Source organism: Pleurodeles waltl, chromosome 1_2 (genome assembly GCF_031143425.1).
Source record: "Pleurodeles waltl isolate 20211129_DDA chromosome 1_2, aPleWal1.hap1.20221129, whole genome shotgun sequence".
NCBI classification, from domain to species: Eukaryota; Metazoa; Chordata; class Amphibia; order Caudata; family Salamandridae; genus Pleurodeles; species Pleurodeles waltl.
Genome location: NC_090437.1, coordinates 1,212,805,241 through 1,212,831,048, shown reverse-complemented (window position 1 = coordinate 1,212,831,048; position 25,808 = coordinate 1,212,805,241). Strand labels below are relative to the sequence as shown.

At 42.7% G+C, this 25,808-nt stretch overlaps 1 protein-coding gene across 1 annotated transcript in view; it reads right to left on the bottom strand.

Moving 5' to 3' along the window:
- Positions 1 to 5,525, bottom strand: part of TMEM129 (transmembrane protein 129, E3 ubiquitin ligase) — a 49,663-nt gene extending 44,138 nt beyond the window's left edge. Inside the window, exon 1 of the mRNA XM_069203966.1 lies at positions 5,255 to 5,525. Within this exon, the coding sequence (XP_069060067.1) occupies positions 5,255 to 5,459 (205 nt within the window). The 5' untranslated portion in view covers positions 5,460 to 5,525. The remainder of the gene's footprint in view (positions 1 to 5,254) is intronic.
- Positions 5,526 to 25,808: the final 20,283 nt, after the last annotated feature.

Genomic DNA, 25,808 nt, shown 5'->3' with positions numbered 1-25,808 from the left:
TGCTCAGTGATCAGTCTTGAACTTGCACTGAAACCTCACCATTACTGTCTTGGAATAGATTCACACTGAAATCCCTGGTTATAATAGTCCATTATTGAGTGGTCCCTCCCTGTTAACTAACATAAGCAACATTTGATTACTTGAATCCAGTTCTCTTGCAAGTCTATGGTTCCTTTCAGAACCTTGATATTTGCAGAAATATCCAGCGAAAGGCCTCCTGTCGGCCAGACGCTTTTATGCCCTTTATAAGCAAACTTATTGAACTCAAGGAAACCAAGTATGGGGCACTTCACCGCAGACCAGGTTTCATGAAGGCAATGAAGGGCAATAATTTCAAACCTCCCGTCAGTACTCCGAGAGATCGGTATTATGTTGTTTTTGTACAAGGCCACATATATTCCAGGAGCATAGTTAAAGAAGCATGCACTCCTGAGCCCATGGCTTGGCACTTTCCTCAGTTCATTCAGTGAGCTTATGCGCAAGGGTAGACACCAGCCAGCTCCATTCGCCCAGGGTGTTTTCCCGTTTCCATGCACTGATCTTGAGGGGCCAGTGACATGCGGACTTTTGCACTTTTCAAAATTGAATAGGTCCCTTGCTTGGGTGCAGTCAGAACTGTTTTTTGTTTTGAGAGAACCAGTGGATAGCCCTTTTCTTTATGGAAGCTGAGTTTAATGCCCCAACAGGCCTTGAAAAATAATTAAAATGTTACTAGACCTGCAGGTCAAGTAACGTGACTAATCTACTCGACCCAAATGTAATGTTTCTTGACCTGTAAATGGGTCTCAAATTGTGTGATCCTAGGCAAATATTTTAGTTTACAGAGCTGCCTTTTACTACTCTCTCACATACGAGTGCACCTTCAAATATGTGAACTTGGCATTCCTGCTGTACAAAAAAACCTTGTCTGATTAAATTGACTAAATGATCGCTCCATGTATAACAAGAATCTAGCCCACATATAGGGGACATATGATCCATGACTTGCCTCTTACTTTACTAATAACATTGCCATCAGGGCAGGAGTGCTTCTCAGTTTATGTTTAAACAATCACTTTAAAAAAATATATTACTAAAGCATGTGGCAGCACACTGTCATTTACAGACAATACATTTCCAAGAAATATCCTAAAACCATTCCACTAACTTGCAGCACTACTGATAATACTATATAGTGTATTAACAATAAGCTGTGAAAATTGGGTTTCAGAAAACATTTGCAGATCACCAAAGTGTTGTAATTTGTTAACATCTTTTTAAAATATTTTTTCATCGTACAGAAGTACCAAAATGGACTTTCACAACTACTGAAATATATTTTTTAATGTTTGCCCACACAACATTTAAATAACTCTTTGAACAGCAGGTTAGAGAGTTCATCTTACAAAATCCTGGAAATCTGCATTCAGAATTAATTGCAAGACAAACTGACTTTTGACCTCTGTGTCTGAACACAGAGCTAATGTGACAAGAACACAAGATTTAAAGGCATCTTTTAAAGGCACCTTTATTGCTCCTGCACTTTCTTACTGAAAAAAACACATGTTCTTTGTCAACTCGCCATAAGGGGCGAGTAGGTCCTAAAAATAGCTCGACCTGATAAAATATGAGCCATAGCGAGTGAGCCTGCCCAGGTGTTAAACACTTCCTCTTTTGATAGAATAAATTGCACAACGTCAGGAGAGGCAAATGTCACCAATGTTGGATCAGATATCTATGCACCCCTTGGATTAAGGAACTCAATTACACAAATGTCCTTCGACTACAGAGGACTACGTTTGGGAATGGTCTTCATTATGTTTACAATGTTTTCCTGGTTCAATATGTCGTGGGGACCCCAAGTATGGTATCCGGGATATATAAAAATTTGTCATTGGCTGAAGTACCTCTGTAAGCATAGTGACACTTCTACTTGAGTTTAGTGTGAGTTGGACCAAGGCAGCAGTCGGGTTATTATGGCTATTCATTTAATTTACAAGTACAGCACATGGCAAGTGATCAGTTTTTAAGTCATTCTTAAGCCGGTGGTCCACAGCTGATATGCCCATTTGATTTTTAAGGGTACATAGGCCAAGAAAGATTTATTTGTTGCGCCTGAATGCTTTCAAGATTCCCATACATGAAGACCATGGAGTTCCTACTGTTCTGCACACCCTGGTTCAAGGGAGACCAGTTCCTCCCCCTTTTTCTGAAGGCTCGACCAAGGGACAGCAGCAATGTGAAATCTTTCTGGCATAGCGTGCCTTCTTCTAGACTTGATTTCCTGCCCAGGCAGTCCGAGTGGTGGTTTGACTCTATGCTGCCAGCCGCAACATTCTGTTAGGATGGAGGTACCTCTGGGCATAAGTGAGCGCCACTTTCGTTATCCACAGACACTGCATTTGAAGCATTCCTTTTTAAAAAGATCGGATACATTAGTTATTGGTGCACTAGGGTTAAGTGCTTACAATCTTTATTCCACTGCTTCCGAAGACGTTTCCTTTCCCTTTTGTTTAGGGGAGATGAAGACAATATAACAATATTGAGGACAAGGCTTTTTCAGATCTGGCCTGAGGAAACCTTGTGGCTGGTGACTTTTTAATAACAGACTCTGGCCTGGATTGAATTAAGTGGAGGGGCTCCCAATCACCCCCAGCTTCTCCACCCTGGATGCCGCTCCCTGAAGATCCATGGCAATTTCCATCAGAATAGCCTCTATTTCAGCTGAGCCCAACTGCTCTACCCTGCATGAGTAGTAACGCTTCGCCCCCATCAATACTGCTGTTTACTCGAGATTGAATTTCTTGCTGAAGAACTTGGGGAACTTTGATATGAGAAGCTACAGCCATGGTCGTACCTTGCCCATGCCTTACTTTAATGTCTTAACTCAGATAGTACAGTATTTAGGAAACTGGAAGACAACAGACTGCCAATGACTGGTGAGCATTAAGCTGCCTGCACCAAGTTGGTACTGGATTGATCTCTGGTTGTCAGTTTATCCAGGGTGTCAAGCTTGTTGTTTATCCCTGCGGTGAAGACAACTAGGGTATTCAAAAGGTCAACCTGAAGAGCCAACTTGTCAGTGATAATTGAGGACAGTAACTTCAGATTGTAAGGTCTGCAGAATTTGTAACCATGAGGAGTCCAGTACTGAAGGGGTGAGGTTTGGGTGAGCATTGTTAGTAGTACTGCAATTGCTAAATATGTTTTGTTGCACAGTTTCCCCATCAGCAGTATTGAGGAAAGGTTCCAGAACAGCAGTCATGAGGAATACAGATCAGTAGCACTAAGGACATTTTCAATGAGTTTTGTTTGGCAGCTCAGAATCAGCAGAACTGGCAGAATCTTTGGATCAGTGGTATTGCTCTTGTTCAGTGGTTCAAGAGGCACTCTGAAATCTGCAACACTGTAGGGTTCACTAAATTCAATGGGACTGAGAACAGCCCCAAGCAGACATTTTGAGTGACTCAAACAGCATTGGGGAGGAAGTTCTCCGACAGCTGTATTGAAAGAACACTTTTTATCACACCTATTAAGAGGCAGCTCATTAAGTTTGGTATGGTGAGAGCTCTCAATCAGCCATACGGGAATGCTGCTTTTGAACATCCATCTTATTAGGTCTCTGTAGTAGCTGTATTGAGAAGATACTACCCATCAGTGACACTTGAGAGACTTTTGATCAGAGGTATTAGGTAAGCCCTTGATCAACAGAAAAAAAGAAAAGGCTTTTCATCAGTGTTACTGGGGGGAGGTGTTTAACCAGCGCTCAATCAGCAGACTGGAACAGGCCTCGCTGCCAATAATCTTATAGGATAGGAAAAGGCTATTATTGATCAGCACTATACGGCTTTGTGTCATAAGCACCAAGAGAAGGCTTTCTCAATAAGGTGCCTTTGATCAGCGGCACTGGGGAGTATATCGAACAAGCATTATTAGGGAAGAAATTCCAGTCGGCGAGGCTATCACCCCAACTGTAATGAAGCAAAGCTCTTGATAATCAATACAGGGAAGTTTATCAACAATGAGAAGTACTAGTTGGCGGCTTTCCTTCAGCTGATCGCCTTTTGAGGAAAGTCTCTTAATCAGTGGAACCAGAGAAGAAACCCTCTTGTTTGCCAGCTTGTAAAGGAGACAGTAAGGAGTACTTGATGCTAAAGGAAATAGTGCAAGGTTCTCAGTCAGCGTTACGAGGCATCACCAATATCTGCAATTGTAAGTGGTACATATGTAGAGCTTATTACCCTTGACGAGGCATTGTAGCACACTACTCCAGTATCCAAGATTAGAGATTATTAATTAGTAAAAGGGATTTTTTTTTTTACATTAGTTGTGCTAGGTTTGTACTCTTGAAATTCTTGTGTGTTAAGTAGTGTAGAATAGGGATAAGATGATGGGAACGGATTTGAAATGCAAAGTATTATGGGGTAAAAGTTGGAGAAGCATGTTCAGGGGTTCATAGGAGTTAGAAAGTTTTGGGATGAGTCAGAGAGAGAAGGCCTAGGAAAAAGACTGAAAGGAAGATTTTCTTTTCTTTCTTTTTTTTAAGTAGCAAAAAACCTTGAAATTGTCTTATTCCTAAATATTTGCACGACACTTGGTAAGGTTTTATTGCTGGAGATAACCATTCTATATACATACCCTCATGTACATTGAAACAGTAACAATCACGTGGTTGGATGTACACATTTATCTTGTGGAAAGGTACGGCTATTAACAATGGTGTGAGGCACCCCTGATCAGTAGTACTCTGATACTTTCTTGATCAGAGGCTTGGGGAAATCTTTCGCTCTGTATGGATGGGCCACGAACGGGAGTATAAGTGGCCACTGTGAATCATGGGTACGGAGGTGATTCTTGATTAGATGGTTAGGATACAGCGTCTAATCAGCATTTTGTAGCCAGACTGCCAACACTCCCTAGGTCCATGCATGACCATCTACAGCAGTTCAAGTTTTCTGGCGTTCTGCGCCTTGTAGTCTTAATTTTCTTCTAGGATGAATAAGTCTACACGTCCCAGAATGTAAAGGAAAAGCTGCATTGCAGCAGTTAATAAAGCAAAAGTCTGGGGAACCTGGAATGACTGGGTAGAATAGTCACAAGCAGTCCTAAACGCCCTCGAAAAGCATTAGGAGTGGCTGAATACCATTCACCTAAGAAACTGTCAACTTCCTTACTTTTTCTTTCGAAATACAAAATTTAGCACAAGTTCAAACAGATGATTAAAGCCAGAGTCTTTATCCACTGTAACAGAGGAGATGGCTAATAGGGTGCTCACCCAGAGGTATGAATGAGTGCAGTAGACGGACAGCTGCCGTGCGCCGAATGTGATACTGCACAAAACATAGGTCCTCGGAGCCTAACCAGGCTGACAGCAGGCTCTGGGCGCTTATCCCGGCCGTGTGAAACTCGTTGGGGGTGAAGACGAAGCAGACGCTGAACACCACGTATGCTAAAGTGAAGGTAACTTCAGGGCTCTCCATCTTTACGGTCCCAGAACGAGCCACCAAACTTCCGGCCAACAGGGCCAACCGCCCTCAGCACTCTGGGATTTGTAGTTTCCGCTGTGGACCCCAGAACACAGACCAGGTGCAGTAGTGTGTACCTAAAACCGTAAACGCGGCGGCCATCTTCCAAATGGTTTATAAATGACACAGTGTCTATGGATTGAAAGGCAAAGTATTTCACGGATGCATGAACTGAGATTGGTGTGTAGTTGTGGTACGCGCGAGTTTTGCTGTGAACGAATTATTTGTTGTTCATCGTAGGCTAAGCTGTCATAAACTATTTCCAGTTTCTCTTTTGTGAATAAAACGAAATTGTGTAATATGATGAGAAGTTATGTGTTGGTGCACTTGTGGGTAAAACATACTGTAGTACTTCGTGTATTGTTTAAGTCGCCCAACTAACTGGCTCTTTGTTACGGCGGCCAACTGTTCTATGCCACATTCTAGACAATAACTGAAGAAGTATTGGCAACACAGGCTAGACCAGGGTACAAACTTTTTAACATCTTGGCTAAAAAAGTGCTGACAAAGCATACATGTCAACATTTTAGAAGAGGAATGTGGAATATTTAAAAAAAACATAATCGGTAGAATGTATTTCTCACATTTACTTCTATTGAAACAGGACCAGTTTAGACAAAGACAGCTAAAATAAAGCCATTTTCAGCTTAAAATAAGGAGTCTTCCATCTAAATCGGGTCTATGGGCATGTATGAAGTCAGGCGTTTAAGGGCTTGATCACATTAAGGTGAATGGAGAATAAATAGTTCCTCAGCAGTGGCTCAAAGGAGGGCATCACAAGCCTGGTGAGGACCACATTGAGATTTCAGACTGGGTCTGGGCAGGGGCGTTGCTTGCAGTTGCGGCTCACGGGGATTCCTGGGGGCGGGCTGGGGAGGCAAGTTGGAGGGGAATTAATACATTTACATTTTTAAAGAACATTTTAAAAAACTTACCTCCTTTGTCCTGTGCCGCTCCTCCCTCCCGCGGCATCGCTGCACGCAGGCTCCCAGCCTGCCCTCAGGCCAATCCTGACGCTGCTCAAAGCAACTTCAGGATTGGCTGGGAGCGCCCTGGCTGGGCAATTGCGTTGCTGGGCCGCAGAGAGCCCTGTGCGCATGTGTGTTTGGCTGGCCCTAGACTGCCGGCCAAACATACATGCGCAGTGAGGGGGGGTGCTGTGCACTCCCCTTTGTGCACATCACCCCTGTGGCCCGCCCCTTTCAAAGAAAAGGATAATAAACATAGTTTATTTTCCTTTTCTTTGAAAGGTTTTGCAGCTGCCGCTGCTGGCAAGGAGGCAACGCTCCTCCGCCTGATAGGGAACCGCCCCTGGTTGCTTGGTCAGTAGGATTTGTTGGGGGGGGGGAAGCTTCAGATTTCCCAACAAACAGCTAGCATATAATGTTAAGATACATTAAACAAAAGCAGGGCACATGAGAGGGGCTTAAGGGGCAGTGGAAAGGGAGAGAAATGCAGATTGATAGGAATACTAAGTAAGAGAAACACAATATTTTGTAAAATAAGCAAAAAATGTTGGGCTTTCAGAACAGTAATGAGAGTGTGTGTGTTTTTGTCAGTGTGTGCATGCAAACATCCCAGGTGAGATCCATCAGACACCTCACCATATCCAACTGAAAGCACCTGTACCCAACCATTCATTTGGCTTGGAGAGCAGGCACAAGCTTACAGTGCCTTTTAGAGCGTTGAGCCAGCCCACTCCAGCCAATCAAGAAGCTTTTTTATTCTGCTTAACAGCATGAAAACAGCCTCTTGATTGGATGATGGAGTTGGCTGTGGGCTTCGTGCTCGGAGGACGTGCTGCACAACATTGAGTATGGTAATTTACATTTTTATATTTACATTAGTGTGTATGTGTAGTTATATTAGTGTGTTATGTGTAGTTTTTTGTGTATGTGTTTTCTGCCCCTCCAGTGTAATTTGCCAACAACCGTCACTGGTAGGAGGTAGTAAATAATGTCTTGTACGTTATGAACAAGAGGGTTTATGTGGTTAGGAGCACATTAGTGAACAAAAAACTTCCATTAGCAACATAGCAAGTGCATGTAGTGGGCATACCGGCTTCCCTGAGTATGCCCAAACTCTAAGACTTCAAGAGCCATATCGCTAGATTGCGCAGTCTGAAGTCCAGGTATCTGACTGTACCATGGCTTTGTGTGAGAAGGTTTGACCTGTTGGGGAGATTCTCATGGGGTGTGATTGAAATTTTTAATAAGGTAGAGAATCATGGTTGTCTGAACAATGTTGGAGCCACCAGGCTAACAGTGAGGGATGTTTGCTTGAGTTTCCGTGCCACATAAGGAATCAGTGGAAGAGAAGGAAAGGGGTATGCAAAGATCCCTGTCCAATTCACCCACAGATCATTTGTTTGTCAGTCGAGTGAAAAAGATGGTGACATCTGCCAAATACGGGTGAGTTGACAGGTATGCAGGTGCTACCCTAGTAGGCACTCAGTAAGTCATCATATATGCGCTGTCACTCCTCTGTTATGTGGGGAGATAATGTCTGTGGGCAGCGTCTCAGACCTGAGGGCCACCGCACACCAAATGGGCACACATAGAAATGTTCAATTGAGCTCCATCGCACCAACTTCTAAGTAATGAGGCTAAGGTAGCCACCTTTCATTAAAAAATGGAGGCTATTTGTTGAGAAATTTTTAAAGTTGGTAATTGAAAAATAATTCCATACATGCTAATAGACCAGATTCAGGTGGGAGACTCACAATTGTTTAAGCCATAAATAGATTTATTTTATGTGCCTTCCACCTCATATTGCCTTTACATCAATAGAAGTCACTGAAGAAAATACATTCCCCGATTTGTTTTTCAAAATCTCACACCATCCTGTTCTAAAATGTTAGCGTGTATGGAATTTATACAAAATTGTCAGAATGGATTCTTTTGTAAGGTGCTTATTATCCTTCTTTATGCCCTTATAAACATTGCAAACTCTCAAATACTTTATACCTGATTTCAATATGTGTTTGCTCTTTTATGTTTATATTTCAGAAGAGAAAAATGGCTTTAGCTCTTTTTGCCAATATTTTGACTGCTCTGGATTTAACAATACAGTCCTTGGCTGGTGGCAACCCAATGCTTGGTTCCTATTTATATTTATTACCTTGTCCTTATGTCATTGGGGCCAAACCAACATACTAACTGCAACAAACAGGTGATGTCACACCAACCCCTCTTGGTGTTTCTGTGAACCAAATATTCCTCTCAAAACACAGTGGGAAAGATACTTAGACTGGTTTTGGCAAAATACATTTACAAACGATGCCAAAATGTGTAAATGGTGACCAGAAGGGCTGGCATTGGTCTAAATCATAAAGTACTGGTACTTTTGGGAGGGAAATGGATCAGGTTTTAGGTCATACAAATACCCCTTTTGTCGTCAGTGGTCCAACGGAACGTTGGTTGATCATAGCTGCCTCCCTTGCCCTGAAGAAGAGAGAAAAGAGTCCTAGTTGTGACCACTTTTGATTCCAGTACACCTTTACCTGACATCAGCAGTCCTAGGAATTTAGATAGCTCTCTCTGTACAATGTGGTATAAAACCCTTCAATTTCAGTAATTAAAGGCTTAATATCGACTGACCTTATGGTTTCTGACCCACCGGGAGAGATTTACGATGCTATGCCTGTTAGGGAAACAACTTTTCCAACCCTCCTCAGTGTGACTCAAAGAAAAGACAAGCACCAGGCAAGGCTCCAGAACAGATGAAATGTTTGTTGAGGTACCAATTTTGTCAGGCCAAGGCAGACGCACATCCAAGTGTTATGCATTTGAAACAAGCTTCTTCTGCTCTGAGTCATTCTTGTCTGACCTTTATATATGTTAGAAAGTGCTGTCACAGCAAAACCTCGAAAGGGGACATAGACCAAACATGGGCAAGCATATATAAAATAGAACTACTGCATATACACAAACTACAAGACCACAGTGTAAACCTATACATAATGCAGTGTGGGCAAAAACAGGAGAACAGAAAGCAGGTGAACTGTTTGTCAGCCAAAGGAAGCTATGACCTTCCTTTTGGGTTGACCTGACAGGCTGCACTTAATGTGTGAGGCAGAGCTAAACATAACGTGGCTTGGAAGGTTGGTTGCACAGCTGGCATAGGTGTCAGAGAGGTCAGCGGCGAAGCCTTGGTGCAGAGATGAAATAGTTATGTGAAGGAGGGGGACCACTCTGTGAAGGAGGGGGGAGCATGGAGAACATGAGCAAGTGGCTTGATCATGGGCAGGAATAGATAGCTTAGTGAGTTTCAGATAATGCAGGAGAGAATTGGAACTTAAGTGTGATATCTATGTGCTATATACATATTGATATATATATATTTTTCTCAACAATGCCACCCCTACCCAACTGTACTCTCCAGTGTCGACAACTATACCTGCACTCTTAGATGGTGCCAAAGTGGAATGGGGAATGGGGAATAGGATTAGAGAAACAATAGTGAGAGATATCTAACACACTGGTGATCACATCTGTCAAATTCCTCCACCTCATTGGTAGAACATTTGCAACCTGACTATGTTTGAGTTAAGTCTTCACCTTTTAACTGCAAGAAAGGATGACACATTTAACACCTTCTTTATTGACTCAATATTATGTTATTTTCTCTAGGATGCTCTCTCTTACAAACTGCTCTTTTTTTATTACCTTTTGCGCGTATTGTCCATGTTTGTGACTCTTCAGTAGCCAAAGTCGCCAGGGTCTTATAATTGAGATGCCTGTTTTCACTCTTGCAGATACAGCCATCAAACATGTTCTGAAACGTGACTTCTTGAACTTGTTAGTCTCTTCAAAAGACTCTGTTGAAGATTTGCAGTCTATCCTAGTTGTTGTGTTTTCCATGCTTGAATTCACAATTCTTGTCATTCTACTTCTTTTCACAAGTTTTCTTACTTGTTTACTTGCTGCCTTTTCCAAATAAATATCACAAGTAATTCAATCTTTAGTGAATCTTCAGTGAAGCGAATCAGCATACATGCGTTTGTTATTTTTACTGAGTGCCTCTTAGAGCCACATATGCAATCACAACATTTTGAAGTTCTTAGTTGCGACATTTTGCGACTTGTAATTAGGAACTCACAAAATGTAACAATGTTTACGTTTGTCAAACGTGTCACATGGGACTTGCCTCATCAATATTCATGAGGCACGTTGCAATTTGTGACCCATTGGGAATGGCCACTAAAAGGGATGGTGGTCTGCTTGGGTCAGCAGACCACTATGTCTGTGATTGCTTTTTAAATAAAGCACTTTTTTTTCTTTGAAAACGGGTTGCGTTTCAACATTAAAAATGAAAAGTGTTAATTTTTTAAGAGCAGGCAGTGGTCCATGGGACCACTGCCTGCTCTAAAAGAATGTTGGCGCCCACATTCACAAACGGGAACGGGTCCCCAACACCTCATTTATGTTGTTGGTAAAAGGTGACTGTTTTGCAACTGCATTCCGGTCACAAAACATTCATACATGCCCCTGCTGTTCGCTATTAGGAAAGGACGCCTTTAACGTGCCCCTTCCTAATAATGACTCGCAAACCCTATTTAGTGGTTTGGTAATTGGTTACTGAATCACAAAACAGAGTAAGTACATGTAAAAAGACTTTTTAGCGGTCGCAATTCATCAGATAAGTGAAGCTCTCGGTTAGTCTGAAAGCTCTAGTCTCCACTGTGATTGTCCAGCAAAGGGCGCAGTGCTGCTGGGCATGGTATTCATGGGATTGTTTCTCAAAATGGCGCAAAGATTTTGGTAAAGTTTGGCAGCCTCTCTCAGATTATTACAGCATGGGTTTTAATCACAGGCTTGTTTGCAATAGCTGCTTTGGATATCCTCCCACAAAATTACCAATATTCTCATGAAATTATAGTTTATAACCGGTCACATAACACATTGGTCTAATGTAAGTTTCTCATTTTACTCTAGATAAGTTACCAGTAACCCACATAATCATGAGGATGCCTTCTCTCATCTCAATGTCCGCACTCTCTCTCCTTTCAACTTAAGTGGGTACTGTTTTGCTGCTGTTTTTGCATGTACGGAGGGTTTATTTTAGGGGCATGCATTAAGTTGTCTCTTTCATGTGGCTTAATGAGACTCAATGTATGGGATAGTATTGACTGGGTGATGCCCCAACAGCATGGTGGAATGTGCACTTTGAGTTGCCGGCTGTGGAGCATTCTTGTTCTCTCATTTGAATCTGTAGAAAGCATATCATTCATTGTCCTTCCCCTTCTCTGCGTTTTGTATAAGCCTTTTGAGAGATCACCTAAATCTCTTGCCTTCCGTCCTTCTTGACCTTATCTTTTGATGACTGATATTCATAGACTTGAGGAACCTTTCAGACTCTTGGCCTTTGAAAGAAGGGCCATAAGCCTCCCGATTTTCCCTTGGTATCCTGTGAGTGGCTAGCATTTTGTACACTTTAGGAATCACTTCCTCAGCTGGTTACATCTGACAACTTTACTTGCTGTAGTTGTCCACCACTACTAATATATGCAGGGCATTAGGAAGACTCACAAAACCAGACCTAAGGTGCATCCATGGGGCATCTAGTGTCTCCTCTGACTGGGTGGTGTGGAGTGGTCAGAGTGGCACCACACGCATGGGAAGGAGTCCTGGCATGCAAGACATTAGGACACTAGTTTTTCTGCTTGTTTGTCAATCTCTGAGAACCAGAACTTATACCTGATTTGCATTTTTGTTTTAATCACACCATGGTGTGGGGGTGATTATTTGGCTTCCTCTCAGTAGGATCCCTCTTCAGTCACTGACATTTCTTCTGGAATTTCGAACAACGTCTGAACTTGCTTTTTGACACCATCCATCCCATTCAATAGGGTGCTCCCCATAGCCTTCCATCTCCAAGTCAATACTGCTTGTTTGGCACTTAGGCACTCATCTGTTTAGGTAGCCTCTGGTATCTCTTAAAGCATCAGTGGCTTACGCAGGGACTAGCTGGTTACAAGTCTTACATATTCCTCTGTTTCTGTGGCCTGTTCTGTCTCATCGCTGGTTGTCTCTTCTGGAAGGCTCAAGAGGTAATCCATCGGTGTTCCTAGTCCAAGTTCATAGATGTCATTAAGTATTCTTGTAACTGGAGAATTCACTTCTCATTTCAATGGGGTGGTCTGGGTGTTGTGCCTTTGAAAAATGGAACCAGCTATTTCTGGTCAGTACTCACACACAGATGGCAACCGTACGGGTACACATAAAAATGTCTTCATCCATGTATGGTGGCTATTGCTTCCTTTCCAATGTGTGAGTTCCTTTGCTCTGTCTCATTTGGTGCTCTACTGGCATATGTTATTGGGGGAAACACCCCTAGTCCAATATCACTGGTGCAAGTGGAGAGTATTGTGGTTTATTTTGGTCATAGTTGTTTAAGTGCACAATGCATCCTTAGTCTTGTGGAACACCATCTCTTTGTCAGTGGCTTATGTCCATGGGCCTCTCACAGGCTTTGTGAGTTATGTGAGATTCTAAATATACCTACACCAATATGTGACCAGTGCCCAAAAACAACCAACCTGCAAGCTATTCCAAGGGGTGGTCTTATTGTTTTATTGTCCTTCTTTTTCTTATGGTCAGGGTCCACTACTTCACAAAAAAAGAGGATACCTGAAAAAGTCTGTCTCTTGTCAAAGGAATTTACATATCCTTTTGTTGAGTGGAAGTCCACTGTATCAAATGTCTCTCAATAGGAATCTTAGTCTTTCATTAAGTTCATCCAAAGTGGTCGCATGCACTAGGGCGTCAGCAATCACGTTGAGAACCCTGTCTAGATATTACTTCCAGAGCATTACCAGAGCTTTCATCCCTTGTTTTTTTCTGTGTCCTGACCTCGTGTTCTTGTATTCTGATGTTCCACATTTTGTGCCAGTAAGAAATCCAATGTGAATTTGAAAGTTGGTTGACAGTTTTGACCACAGGTAAGGAATCTACTTTTAAGAAGTGGCCACGGGTGGAGTCACTTTCTAGTTAATTACAAACCTTCTGGAATTACAAACAAATGAGGTAGAATTTGTTTTGAAAGGTGACAAGTTTGTTCCACCAGTAAATATGAAGCCTAAAATCATAGGGTGGTGCATATTGGACATCTATGGAAAACACCTACAAGAAAGTTAGTCAGACCTAGATTTTGGTGGTGATATATAGATGACACGCTTAATGTTGTTGTCAAACATGTACCATTTGTTCCAATTCTGGCAAGTCCTTGAATATTAGATATGCTCCTTTGCATCCTGCTGTGTATCAAAACAGCTTGGGAATTGATGGGCGTTGGTTTTATTGGCCATTTAATGGTTTGAGAAAATAAAGTAAACGCATAGTTGTGTTGGTTGATTATTATTCTAAATTTGTTGGTTTGCAATTTGTCAAGGAGCCTAATACCAAATATTGCTAGATTTCTTGAAGGGATGGTTTTACAGTGAAGGATTTCCAAAAATTATAATTTCAGATAATGTTATAAAGTTTGTTTCCCATAAAATGAAACCATTTTTGTTTGTACATAATATTGAGAACAAATGTACACCCTCATAGTTTCCAAAATCTATGGATTTAGTGAAGAGGATTAAGAGGATACTTAGGGCCTGATTCTAACTTTGGAGGACGGTGTTAAACCGTCCCAAAAGTGGCGGATATACCACCTACCGTATTACGAGTTCCATAGGATATAATGGACTCGTAATACGGTAGGTGGTATATCCGCCACTTTTGGGACGGTTTAACACCGTCCTCCAAAGTTAGAATCAGGCCCTTAGTGTTGAAATTCGAAGAGCTCATTTGTGTGATGTTGGAAATGGCCGGCCCTCTCTGCAGTATCACCCCCAAACATTTTGCCTTTTTCCCTCCAGGTTTTGCTGAATTAGTTTTTGTTGACCTTAGGACTCTGTGGACTTTACCATTGCTATCCAGTGCTGAAGCTCTTGTGCTCTCTACCTAAAACATGGTTTGATTGGCATATATCCAAATGGCAGTTTTAATTTACTTATAAGTCCCTAGTAAAGTACACTATGTGTGCTCAGAGCTTGTAAATTAAATGCCACTAGTGGGCCTCCAGCACTGATTGTGCCACCCACTTAATTAGCCCTTTAAAAAAATGTCTCAGGGCTGCCATTGCAGATCCCGAGTATAAAGTTTTAAACTCCCATATGGACCTGCCAAAATAAACCTTTTGCCAGGCCCAAACCTTCCTTTTTAGATTTTGCCTGCACAGCGCTTGCTCTCTGCTTGCAAAGTCTTATATTACTAAACAAATATCTTAAAAGGGAGTTAGAACCCGTCCTACTTCACCCTTTACTTACCTGAGCTTCCTATTTGTTAATTCAAACGTTGCTTGAATTTACTTGCTTTTTACTGGCTAGCAAGTCACTTCCTGCTCTTCTATTCTGCTTTCTGTTCTGCTTTTGCTTTGAATAGAGCATCGCCTAAGTATTCCTTCTGGTTTTTGGTGATTGGTTACTTGTTAGTGTTTGTACGTGGAAAGATGAACTGAACACAAGTCAATTCGCTTTGAAATGTGTGTAAAGATGTCTGCCATCTTGCAATGGAGTATCGAGTGCAGATGTAAAGCAAGCAGTGAGTGAGCTCATTAGGTTGTGTTTTTCATTACTTAATGATTAAATTTCTGATGAAAAACAGTTATAAATATTACAATTATTTGTGTGTTTGTTTCTTAAATTACCACTCACTCATTTTTAAAGAAAAACTATTTGTATAATTGGGTGACAATTTATTTCGAATTGTTATTCTCTCAGTGACTTATTAACAAGCAGTCACAAGTGCAGTTATCTTGCAGGCACTAGGGCCATGATTTGAATGGTGCTGCAGGTGCGGCGGCACCAGGCCCAAAAGTTGTCAGAACTCCTCTAGACACCAGATATTGCTATATTTTAATACTAAACAGGCAGTCCAAGTGCAGTTACCTTGCAGGCACTAGGGTCATGATTTGAATGGTGCGGCAGGTGCAGTGGCACTGGGGCCACAGGGTGTCAGAACCCCTCTAAACTCAGATTATTGCTAAATGTTACTACTAAACAGGCAGTCACTAGTGCAGTTATCTTGCAGGCACTAGGGTCATGATTTGAATGGTGCAGCAGGTTCATTGGTACCTGAGCCAAAAGTTGCTATAACTCTTATTTAACCAAGCATGCAAAACTAGACTCCTCCCAAACTCCACAAAAGAAGCACCGATAATCCCACTATTAAAACCAGGTAAACCGCCAGACGATAGAAGAGCTTATAGGCCCCTGTCTATGCTGAACTCGGACTGTAAGATCCTAAGTTGCATACCAGCGACCAGGTTACTCCCATACATGACCCGATTGGTCCACATAGACTGCCCATAATATCCATTGAGTTAATAATATTCTGGATAATGTTGCCCCACAGGCAGACACGGCAACCATACAGGCAGTAGACATAGAAAAGGCATTCGACAGCTTTGAATGGGACTATTTATACGCTATCCTTGCTCGTATGGGCCTGGGGGAGGGCTTCTTCAAATGGATGAAACTGCTGTATACAGAGCCAAAAGCGAGGGTTAGAATCGGCGTCATTATCTCTGAACAATATCCAGTAGAGAGGGGCACTAGACAGGGTTGCCCGCTTTCGCCCTTATTATTTGCTTTGGCGATGGAACCACTGGCTGCTCACCCTAGAATCATTAATTGGTATCAGGGACTGACACAGGGGAATCCGCCTCACAAAATAGCGCTGTACGTGGATGACCTCCTTCTATTCCTGCACAACACTGATTTGGACCTTAGGGGAAGCTCGTGCCCTCCTAGCACTATTTGGCCGCTTAACGGGCCTGCAGATAAACTGGCAGAAATCGTACTTGTTCCCACTGCAGGAGAATTGTAGGACACCTGAGGGGCAAGGGAATGTGACATGGGAACCCTGATGCATGTCGTACCTGGGAGTGAGAATATATCACACAAGAGCGGATGTTTTGGAGAGTAACATTGGGGGAGCCATAAGGGCGCTGAAAACCAACATGGGCTTCTGGGGAACACTTCCGATTTCTGTGGCCGGGCAAATAGCACTTATCAAGATGATAGTGTTGCCACAACTATTATATTATTTTGCAGCACGGCCGCTTTGGATCACGGCCACTGTGTTCCGGGAACTTGACTCCTTTCTAACGGCATTTATATGGGGCGACGGAAGGCATAGAGTGTCTCTAACCACTTTAAAGCGACCTAGAGCAGAAGGGGGCCTGGTGGTCCCAGATCTTGAGATCTATTATTTGGCAGCCCATCTGCAGTGGGTTACCAGGTGGATGGCTGAGACAGGTCTGCATTAGAGGACAGGAACAGAACGACCCCCCCCCCCAGTTTCGTTGCTGACGGGCATTTTCTTAACCTCATTCGATCGTACCGAATACTTGTCCCGGGGGCCCAGGTTGTCCGCCGATGCTGGCAACGATGCCTTTATAGGACACATATGACTATATCCTACACACCCGAGATACCGATGACATGGTTGCAGTGGCTTCCTGGGGCGGCTTGGGAAGAGGCGGGCTCTACAGATGGGAGACCTTTATCGCAACACTAATCTATTACCGTTTGAAGACTTTCGACAGACTCGTGACCTGCCAAGCGGCCACTTTCTGTTGTACATTGCACTGACACACACCATTAGCACTGGCACCTAAGAAGGGGAGAGCCACCCCTTCATAGACCCATTGCTCACATACTGACCTCTGATGGCACACAAAAAGCCATTTCTGGGTTATATAGGGTGATTCGCACAGGAATGATGCGCCCCTTAGAAGGTCTACAACCTAAATGGGAGACAGATCTGGGGACCCTCATACCGGAGGAGGCCTGGAACCAGATATTAGACAGAGTTCCGAAGGTCTCCAGGAATGCCAGGTTTCAACTTATACACCACTAAGTTATACACAGGGCATACCTTACCCCGAAAAGACTTCGGGAGCACTTACACATACTCGATGCGAAATGCCCTAAATGCGGAGAGGAGGCGGAAGACCTTATTCACATGCTGTGGTCCTGTCCTCATTTGATTACATACTGGAAGGCAGTAACTGCATATGTAGCGGAAGTAATTGAGCGAGAAGTGGAATGTACAACAGCCCACTGCTTGTTACACTGGTTCTCCCACACAGCTAAGACCAGGGCAACTAGTAAACTCCAAGACCTAGCGTACATCTTGGCCAAAGGCAAATTAACAAAAAATTTGAAGAATTCGATGGCTCCCAATGTCCAGAGCTGGAAGAAGGAGCTAAAGAGATGGGCAGAGTTTGAACTGTTGGCTCTGAAACTGGAGCTGGCCCGAGGGGGGGCTCCCCAGATCTGGGAACAGATAGTCATAGCGCTGCAGGAGGAGCTAGAGCCTCCCCAGACAGAATAAACTATTTACCCTACACCGACTGCATTACGCAGTGACGCCCTCTTCACAGCGGACCACTGGCTGAGACGAGGCCTGAATATATGCATGTCCCATGAACAGGAATAAGCAAAGAGACACCCCGATGCCATACAGGCTTGGGTGCAGCCGGATACACTAGCACAGGACTAGGAGCGGGCGGGCAGAGAGGGTGCGAGGGAGCAAGGGGCTGGGATGGGGCTGAATGGAACTGAAAAACTATGACCTTAGTCTGCTGAACATAGTAATGTGTGCACTACTGTTTACTTCGAGCATGTTTATGATAAGGCTAGGATGTACTGAGAAAGATGTGCAATAGCAGATTGTCCTGTCCCCCGGCCAGGGCTCCCATGCCCTGTGGATTTGGACTAGCAGAAAAGCAGCGACTAGTCAAGAAATACTGTATAAATAAGCATTTGTGTACCCCAGCAGGGGAGTTGTCGTAGAACTGTAAAACCAATAAAATATGTTTACAAAAAAAAAGTTACCATAACTCCTCCAAGCACAAAATATTGCAATATTTTACTACTAAACAGGCAGTCTCAAGTGCAGTTATCTTGCAGGCACTGGGTTCATGATTTGAATGGTGCAGCAGGTGCAGTGGCACTGGGCCCAAAAGATGTCAGTACTCCTCTATACACCAAATATGGCTATATTTTAGTGCAGTTATCTTGCAGGCACTAGGGTCATGGTTTTAATGGTGCAGCAGGTGTAGTGGCACCAGACCCAAACGTTTTCAGAACTCCTCTAAGCATCAAATATTGCTATATTTTACTACTAAACAGGAAGCCAAAAGTGCAGTTACCTTGCTGGCACTAGGATCATTGTTTTAATGGTGCAGCAGGTGCAGTGGTACCGGTGCCACAAGGTGTCAGAACCCCTATAAACACTGTTTATTGCTAACTTTTACTCCTAAACAGGCAGTCACAAGTGCAGTTACCTTGCAGGCACTAGGGCCATGATTTTAGTGGTGCAGCAGGTGCAGTGACACCAGGGACAAAAGCTCTAGGAACCGCCCCAAACACCAAATATTGCTATATCTTACTACTAAACAGGCAGTCACAAGTTCAGTTACCTTGCAGGCAATAGGGTCATGATTTCAATGGTGCAGCAGATGCAGTGGCAGCAGATCCAAAAGTTGTCAGAACTCCTCTAAACACCAAATATTGCTATATGTTACTACTAAACAGGCAGTCACAAGTGCAGTTACCCAGCAGGCTATATGGCCATTATTTGAAATGTGTAGCAGGTGCAGTGGCACTGTGCCCAAAAGCTCTAGGAACCCTACTAAACCCAAATTATTGCTAAAGTTTACTTCTAAACAGGCAGTTATCTTGCAGGCACTAGGGTTGTGGTTTTAATGGTGCAGCAGGTGCTGGGTCCAGGGTCACAAGGTGTCACAACCCCTCTACACATAGATTATTGCTACATTTTACTACTAAACAGGTAGTCACCAGTGCAGTTACCTTGAAGGCATTGGGGCCATGATTTGAATGGTGCAGCAGGTGCAGTGGTGCCGTGCCCAGAAGCTCTAAGAACCCCACTAAACACAAATTATTAGTAAATTGTACTTCTAAATAGGCAGTTACAAGTGCAGTTATCTTGCAAGCATTGAGGTCATGATTTGAATGGTGCTGCAGGCGCAGTCGCACCAGGGCCAAAAGTAGTAATAACTCCTCTAAACACCAAATATTGCTATATTTTACTTCTAAACAGGCAGTCACAATTATGGTTACCTTGCAGTTAAAAAGGGCATGATTTGAATGGTGCAGCAGATGCAGTGACACTTTACTAACTACACATTACTATACTCTAATGCAACATCATATTAAGTAAGGTAAAAATTACAAGATTGGAACCCTTGTATATTAATTGAACATACATCAAAACATAAATAACTATTAACGGTATATCAAATTTAAAACAAACATTATTATAACATTTTTCTAATATTTATAATCCTGTTAATAAGATAATAAGATAGAATGCAAAAGGAAAAACAAAGGTGAAACCTATTGGCTTTGCCAATGCTTGTTAATACATGTAGGTCACCCCTAAGGTACGCCCTAGACAGCCCTAATGGCAGGTGCAGTGTATTTAAAATTTTGACATTTTTTTTTTTTTAATGTTTTACATGTCCTGGTAGTGAAAAACTCTTAAATTTGTTTTTAACTACCGCAAGGCGTACCTCACCCATTGGTTAACATTGGGATCACCTAGTTACATCTCATAAGTGTCATTTTCATTCTGGAAGAAACAGGTTTTCCGAGCTTGGTGTCTCTGGAATCACAATTTAAAATCACATTTTATGGTGAAGTTGGATTTTAAATTGTAATTCTGAAAATGCTATTTTTAGAAAGTTGGCATTTTCTTACTTTGGCCAGGTGGTGCCTGCTGCCTGTCTAATCACTTGTTTGGAGTGGGTGAGAGCTGTGTTTTGTGTATTTCCTCTAGACACCCACACACAGTGGGAGCATAGGTGTGAGTTGATGGTGCCTGATCGGTCATCAGGATAGGATAGGAGGAAAGAGCTGGCCACAGCCTCACACTTACACCTGAAAAGGCTATGTCCTGTCTCCACACAAAGGTCTGCAAACCCACCTGCAGTGAGTCTAGAGCTAGGGCAGGAAGGGAGGACCGCTGCGCACTTCAAAGACTCATTTGGAGTTTCCCCACTTCAAAGGCACCACTGGATATAAGAACTGGACCTCAGACCCAACCTCTTCAGTACACTTCTGGACCTATGGATACTCTACCAGGAGGAAGGACTGCCACTCTGCTTGACAGCTGCTCTGGAAAAACTGCTTTCTTGCTGTACTGACCTGCTGCCTGCTGACCCTCCTTGTCTGGGTGAGAATGACTGGACCCACAGTACTTGAACTGAAGTCTCAGAGACATAAAAGACTTCCAACGCACCTGCCACAGCACCTGGACTCTGCCAACTGTGAGCATTGCCCTGCCAAGTAGTGCCAATCCAGTCCTAGGCCCTTGGAAGTGGGTATCAAGTGCTGCTCCAGCAAGAATCAATGCATTGGTGCCATTGTGCCTTCATCGACACGATGAATCACTGCTGCTGCTACAGTGCATTGTATTGCCAATGGCATGGTGCATGATCTCCATCTCTGATGCATCTCCGACATTGTGCAGCTCGGAACCAACACATTGCCTCCTTCTAAGGATCGATGATGAAGCATCGCCATTTCGCAACTCCCTTGTCATTGATGCAATCAAGGTACTTTGCAGTGGGCCAAGGCTGGTCCCTGTATCTGACCCATGCTCCATCGTGGTGGAACTGAACTTTAGGGCTTGACCCGGTCTAGCGCAACCAGCTAGACCCTGTTGGCACTTTATGCTTTTAAGCACTACATTTCAGTTTATTCTTTAGAAAATACATAAATCTGTTTCTACTTATTAGATATTTGTCATTTTGGTCTTGTTTTGTGAATTAAATTAAGCTGTATTCTTACCACCAGGTGTGGTATGTTTTGTGTGGGGCTACCAGGGTGTGAGCACAGGTTAATTTAGGGTGTGTTTGTGACTTACCCTGACTAGGATTCTGTTTCGTGCTGTAATGCTATCTGTATTCAACCACCGATTACATCTTGACCAGTGACTCATTTTGTGCTTAGCTTAGCTTCACGTGCTGTCACATCGGTGGTGCAGGTATTTTTCCACGCACGGTTTGTTCTCTACATTGAACGTGTTTTCTAAATTGAACGTGCTTTCACTTTTCTCACCAGGGAAGGGAACATAACATGGGGGATGCAACAATGATAAAAAGTGTACAAGGATGAGAATGTTTATAGCAGAGAAGAGTACGGCTCTGTTTTGGAAATACACATTGGGATCTGGCCAATCCTTTTGTGTGTTTTCAACACTGACCAAGTACAGCCAGCGTTTGAATTTCACAACTTACTTGAAGGGAGGTTGAGGTTTCCAGAATGTGGGGAAACTTACTGCTGAGGCAGAAGGAAGTCATTTCTGAGGGTGGACGCATTGCTCAGAAAAATCAGAGTCCCACTGTGGAAAGTTTCTCCTGTCTGAGCTCGACGTTTGCAAGGATTCCACAGCTTGACGTTTGCAAGGATAAGAAGCCACAAGAACCCACTGGAAGATAAGCCCTCTGGGGTAAAAGCAGTGTAGGCTGTGCTCCTACCCTTTGGGATCTGTAGAACATCTAGTATGTTGTTGCCCAGAGTTGTTATTCCAAAGGTGAATGCTACAAAGGTCTCTGTTCCTCCGGAAAGGTACAAGAACTTGCAAAGAATCTGTGGCCTACATTTACTCTGCTGATGTCCCCATGGAACTCGCACTCGAGACCAAAGCCCACATACGGCTCCATAAACCATGAACTTGTAAACTTGCACCCATCTTTTTTGTTAATCTTTGAACTGTTCTGCTTTCTGTAACTTTTGTGGGCTTAAAGCCTTTCCCACATTAGTCTCTTTTTGAGTCTGAAAATGATCTGTACTCGCCCATACTGCATGTGGCACTTTGTGGTAGAAGAATCAATTCTAGTAAGAGCTTGTGTTGCATCTAGTTCCTAGACTGTCTGCCTTCACCCTGTGCCAAATAATACATGGTCTTGAGAACTCGAAGATTTCCTTTGCCGAGACCAGAACTGCACTGTTTTTATTGCTTTTACCTCCCCTCTAGGCCAGCTGCAACTTTACCTTGGCATTCATCAGCACTAATGGACACCCCATGTTGTACTTTGCGCTGGACGTTCATTTTTAAACAGTGTTGCACTTAATTGTGCTAAATGTTTTCTCCTATATTATATATGCAGCTTGTTTTTAAGACACATAAAAGAATGTACTGGCCTGCTCTTTAATCAATCAGCACCTTGAAGCATATTTGCTCTTACTTCCTTCGCGGATCATTTTATAGATAGTGTTGGCATTTAATTGTCTTTAATGTGTTCTCTCTTTTTATATAGGAGGTCTGTTTTTAACATGCGTTAAAAAAAATTGTACTGGCCTGGTCATTAAGTACTTTGCACCTTGAAGCGCATTTGTTTTTACCTCTCTCCCACGTTGTATATTTTGTGATCTGACCTTCTTTTGCAACGACCGGTGCATGATTTTTTGTTTTGGAGAACCAAAAGTCAGTGATGGATGCGAACAGATTTTAATTACAATGCGATCCTGTGTTTGTGTAGGTGGATCGCTAAATGTCTGTTGTATGTCTTATTGTGGCTTTGTAAAGATTTTAATTAAAACGTGTACTTACTCATGAATATTGTAATGCAAAAATTATAATTTGCTAAATTCTTTAAAAAATTGGTCTTGGGGTTTGACAAAAGGACAATAAATAGTCTTGTTTCAGAGGGAAAAATTAAACCAGGAGGGTGGGGAAAAACACATCCGGAAATGTCAGGGACTGAGGCTGTGTAAGTAAGGTATACTAAAACAATATAACATAAGTATAGTCAAAAATCAATATTTTAGTCAAAATCTACAAAAAGTGCAGTGTCATAAGTAATATTAAAGGCACTGCCTCCAAGCCAGAGAGGGGTGTCAGAATCAAGTTCCTGGCTTGGGGGCAGACATTCCTGGGCATCCCCCTTTTCACTTTTCACCACAACAGTGTTTACAGCCTCCTCTGACTCAGCTTGTTCTACAACCAGGCATCTCATGGGAAATTAAGTACAGGGGATATTGGGTAAAACAAGTAAGGCAGATGAACTGGGAGACAGTACAACAGTAGGTGGAGTGGATTGGGGAGGAAGATTTGCTGCTATCACAGTGGTTGTGTGGGTACATAAAGTTCAGAACTATTCAGTTCCCCACTCTCAAAGTATCCGAACCTCACCTACTAAGTCCCAGATAGCCTGAGAAATTGATTCATAAACTTCTCTGATTGGTCTCAAGACCTCCTTGAGAGAAGCTAATGAGACATAACTGTGGGGCATGATTGACCAACAGGTGAGGGCTTGGGTGTCAGGGGCAAATATGCCCCTTGGCCGCTGATCTTGTTCTAAGGAGGAGAAGAAGGCGGAGCAGGGAGTGAATCTGAAAGCCCCAATGTATGGAGCCTTCCAAGGAGACGGTGAGTGCTGCCCCAGTTAGTGGACAGGTCTGCTCTTCGGACACCACTGGTTGTGAATCCTTTTTGTGAAGGAGCGTCTATGTCTCCAGTCTGGCGCCCTTTCCCTAGTGGTGTTGATTGTCTCCTCCTCGCTGCTGGTGAATAGCTGCCTTGCTTGCTTGCTTTCTAGTTGAGGATGCTCATCTGTGCCTCTGGTCTGGCTGAAAATGTTCTTGGCCAGCTCTCACTGCTAAAAAAGGAATTAGTGCAAAAGAAATTTTAAGCACTGCCCAACATTTAAAATCTATTCCACATTCTATTAAAAAGGGATATATTATCTCTAAATACAAAATAATATACCGTTGTGTTTAACCTAACTTTAGACATGCTACTTTATATTTAAGCATTGTATTAAAAATAAACTCATTCAAAGTAGCTGAAAAATAATGAAGAAAGCAAGTCCACTAAAACCAAAAATAAAACAAAAAATTAAAACAATCTTTATCACACTGACTTTCTAAAAAACATTTGTATTTTAAAACATTATTAATGAGGTTATGATAAATATGATAATAGTATGAGCCAACATATTTCACAACTGTTAACATTTGTATATTTTAAGGAAGCCCTTAAAAAAGCCTTTTTTAACAACCTATTAGTAAACAAAATCAATCATACCATTCATACTTATAAATGACAGAGTTTAGAGGCAAACAAACTTCAAATCGGACACATGACCGGACAAAACTTTCACAACTCATTTGCTCTTAATAAAAATAATAATACGCTTACCACATCGCTGCTGTGGCTCCTTAGACTATTCCAGGAGAGCATAAACGGTCACCAATGCTGATCTCAGGACCCTACTGTACAGTGATGGCATCCGGGGTGCTGAGAATGTGGCTGGAAGGAAACACCAAATATTTAATGTGCATAACCCTGGCCCGGAGACAAAGTTCCTCCTGCTGCTTGTGGTACTCCTTCTCATGCTGGGTGTGGACACCCACTTCCGATGTCACTTCATATTGGGGCCTGTAGCTGGCTATTTAGACCCCCATAAAGCTGAAGGCAACTTTGCAGGGCCCCCTGCAAATGACCTGAATCTGTTCATCAGTGATGCTGAGGTTGGTCTCGTCTGCTCTCTCAGCAATGATGGGGATTTGGGTTTCAAACAGCAGCATAGAGAAGAATATTGTTGTGGTGAATGGATGCCTCAGAATGACCAGAAACCTGCTGACTTCCTGTATGTAATTTACTGTTTGATGTGTTAGGCAGAGCTATCTCCCCTGACTTTGAAGTCTCTGTCCCGCATGCGGGATGGGGACCCATGCATGCAAGAGAATTTTCTTTTTTTTTTTACGGGAATACAAGGATTGTTACAGGGGGTGGTTGTGTACCTCACTGAAGCTACAAAATAAAAGTCTTAACTAATTGTGATTTAAACATTGACTGTGCTATGTGAGTGACTGTAAATAAGTGTTTTAAGTGAAAAGTGTAAGAATGATAGTGAAGGGAAATGAAATGTTATAATAAATACAGGTTGGCCTGTTTGTGACATTGTGTTAAACAGTCTTGTCACTAGATGATAAATATGGACAGTGGTGAAGCCCACCATTTATCATTGATACGAGGCAGCCCAACCACATAAATGCAGCAACCAAACTAGCAGCTCAAGTGAAAAAATTAGTTAAATAGTCAATCCTGCACCAGTATTCCCTGTACTCCACCCAATGTACCTGGATGTGGGCATAGGTCGGGGTAATTTTTAAATATAAGCCTTCCCGCATGACGATGTTATAAAACTGGCTACCACAATCTTGCACACAACTTTTGGGGAATATTCAACCCCCCTTGCAGCCGAGACATCTTA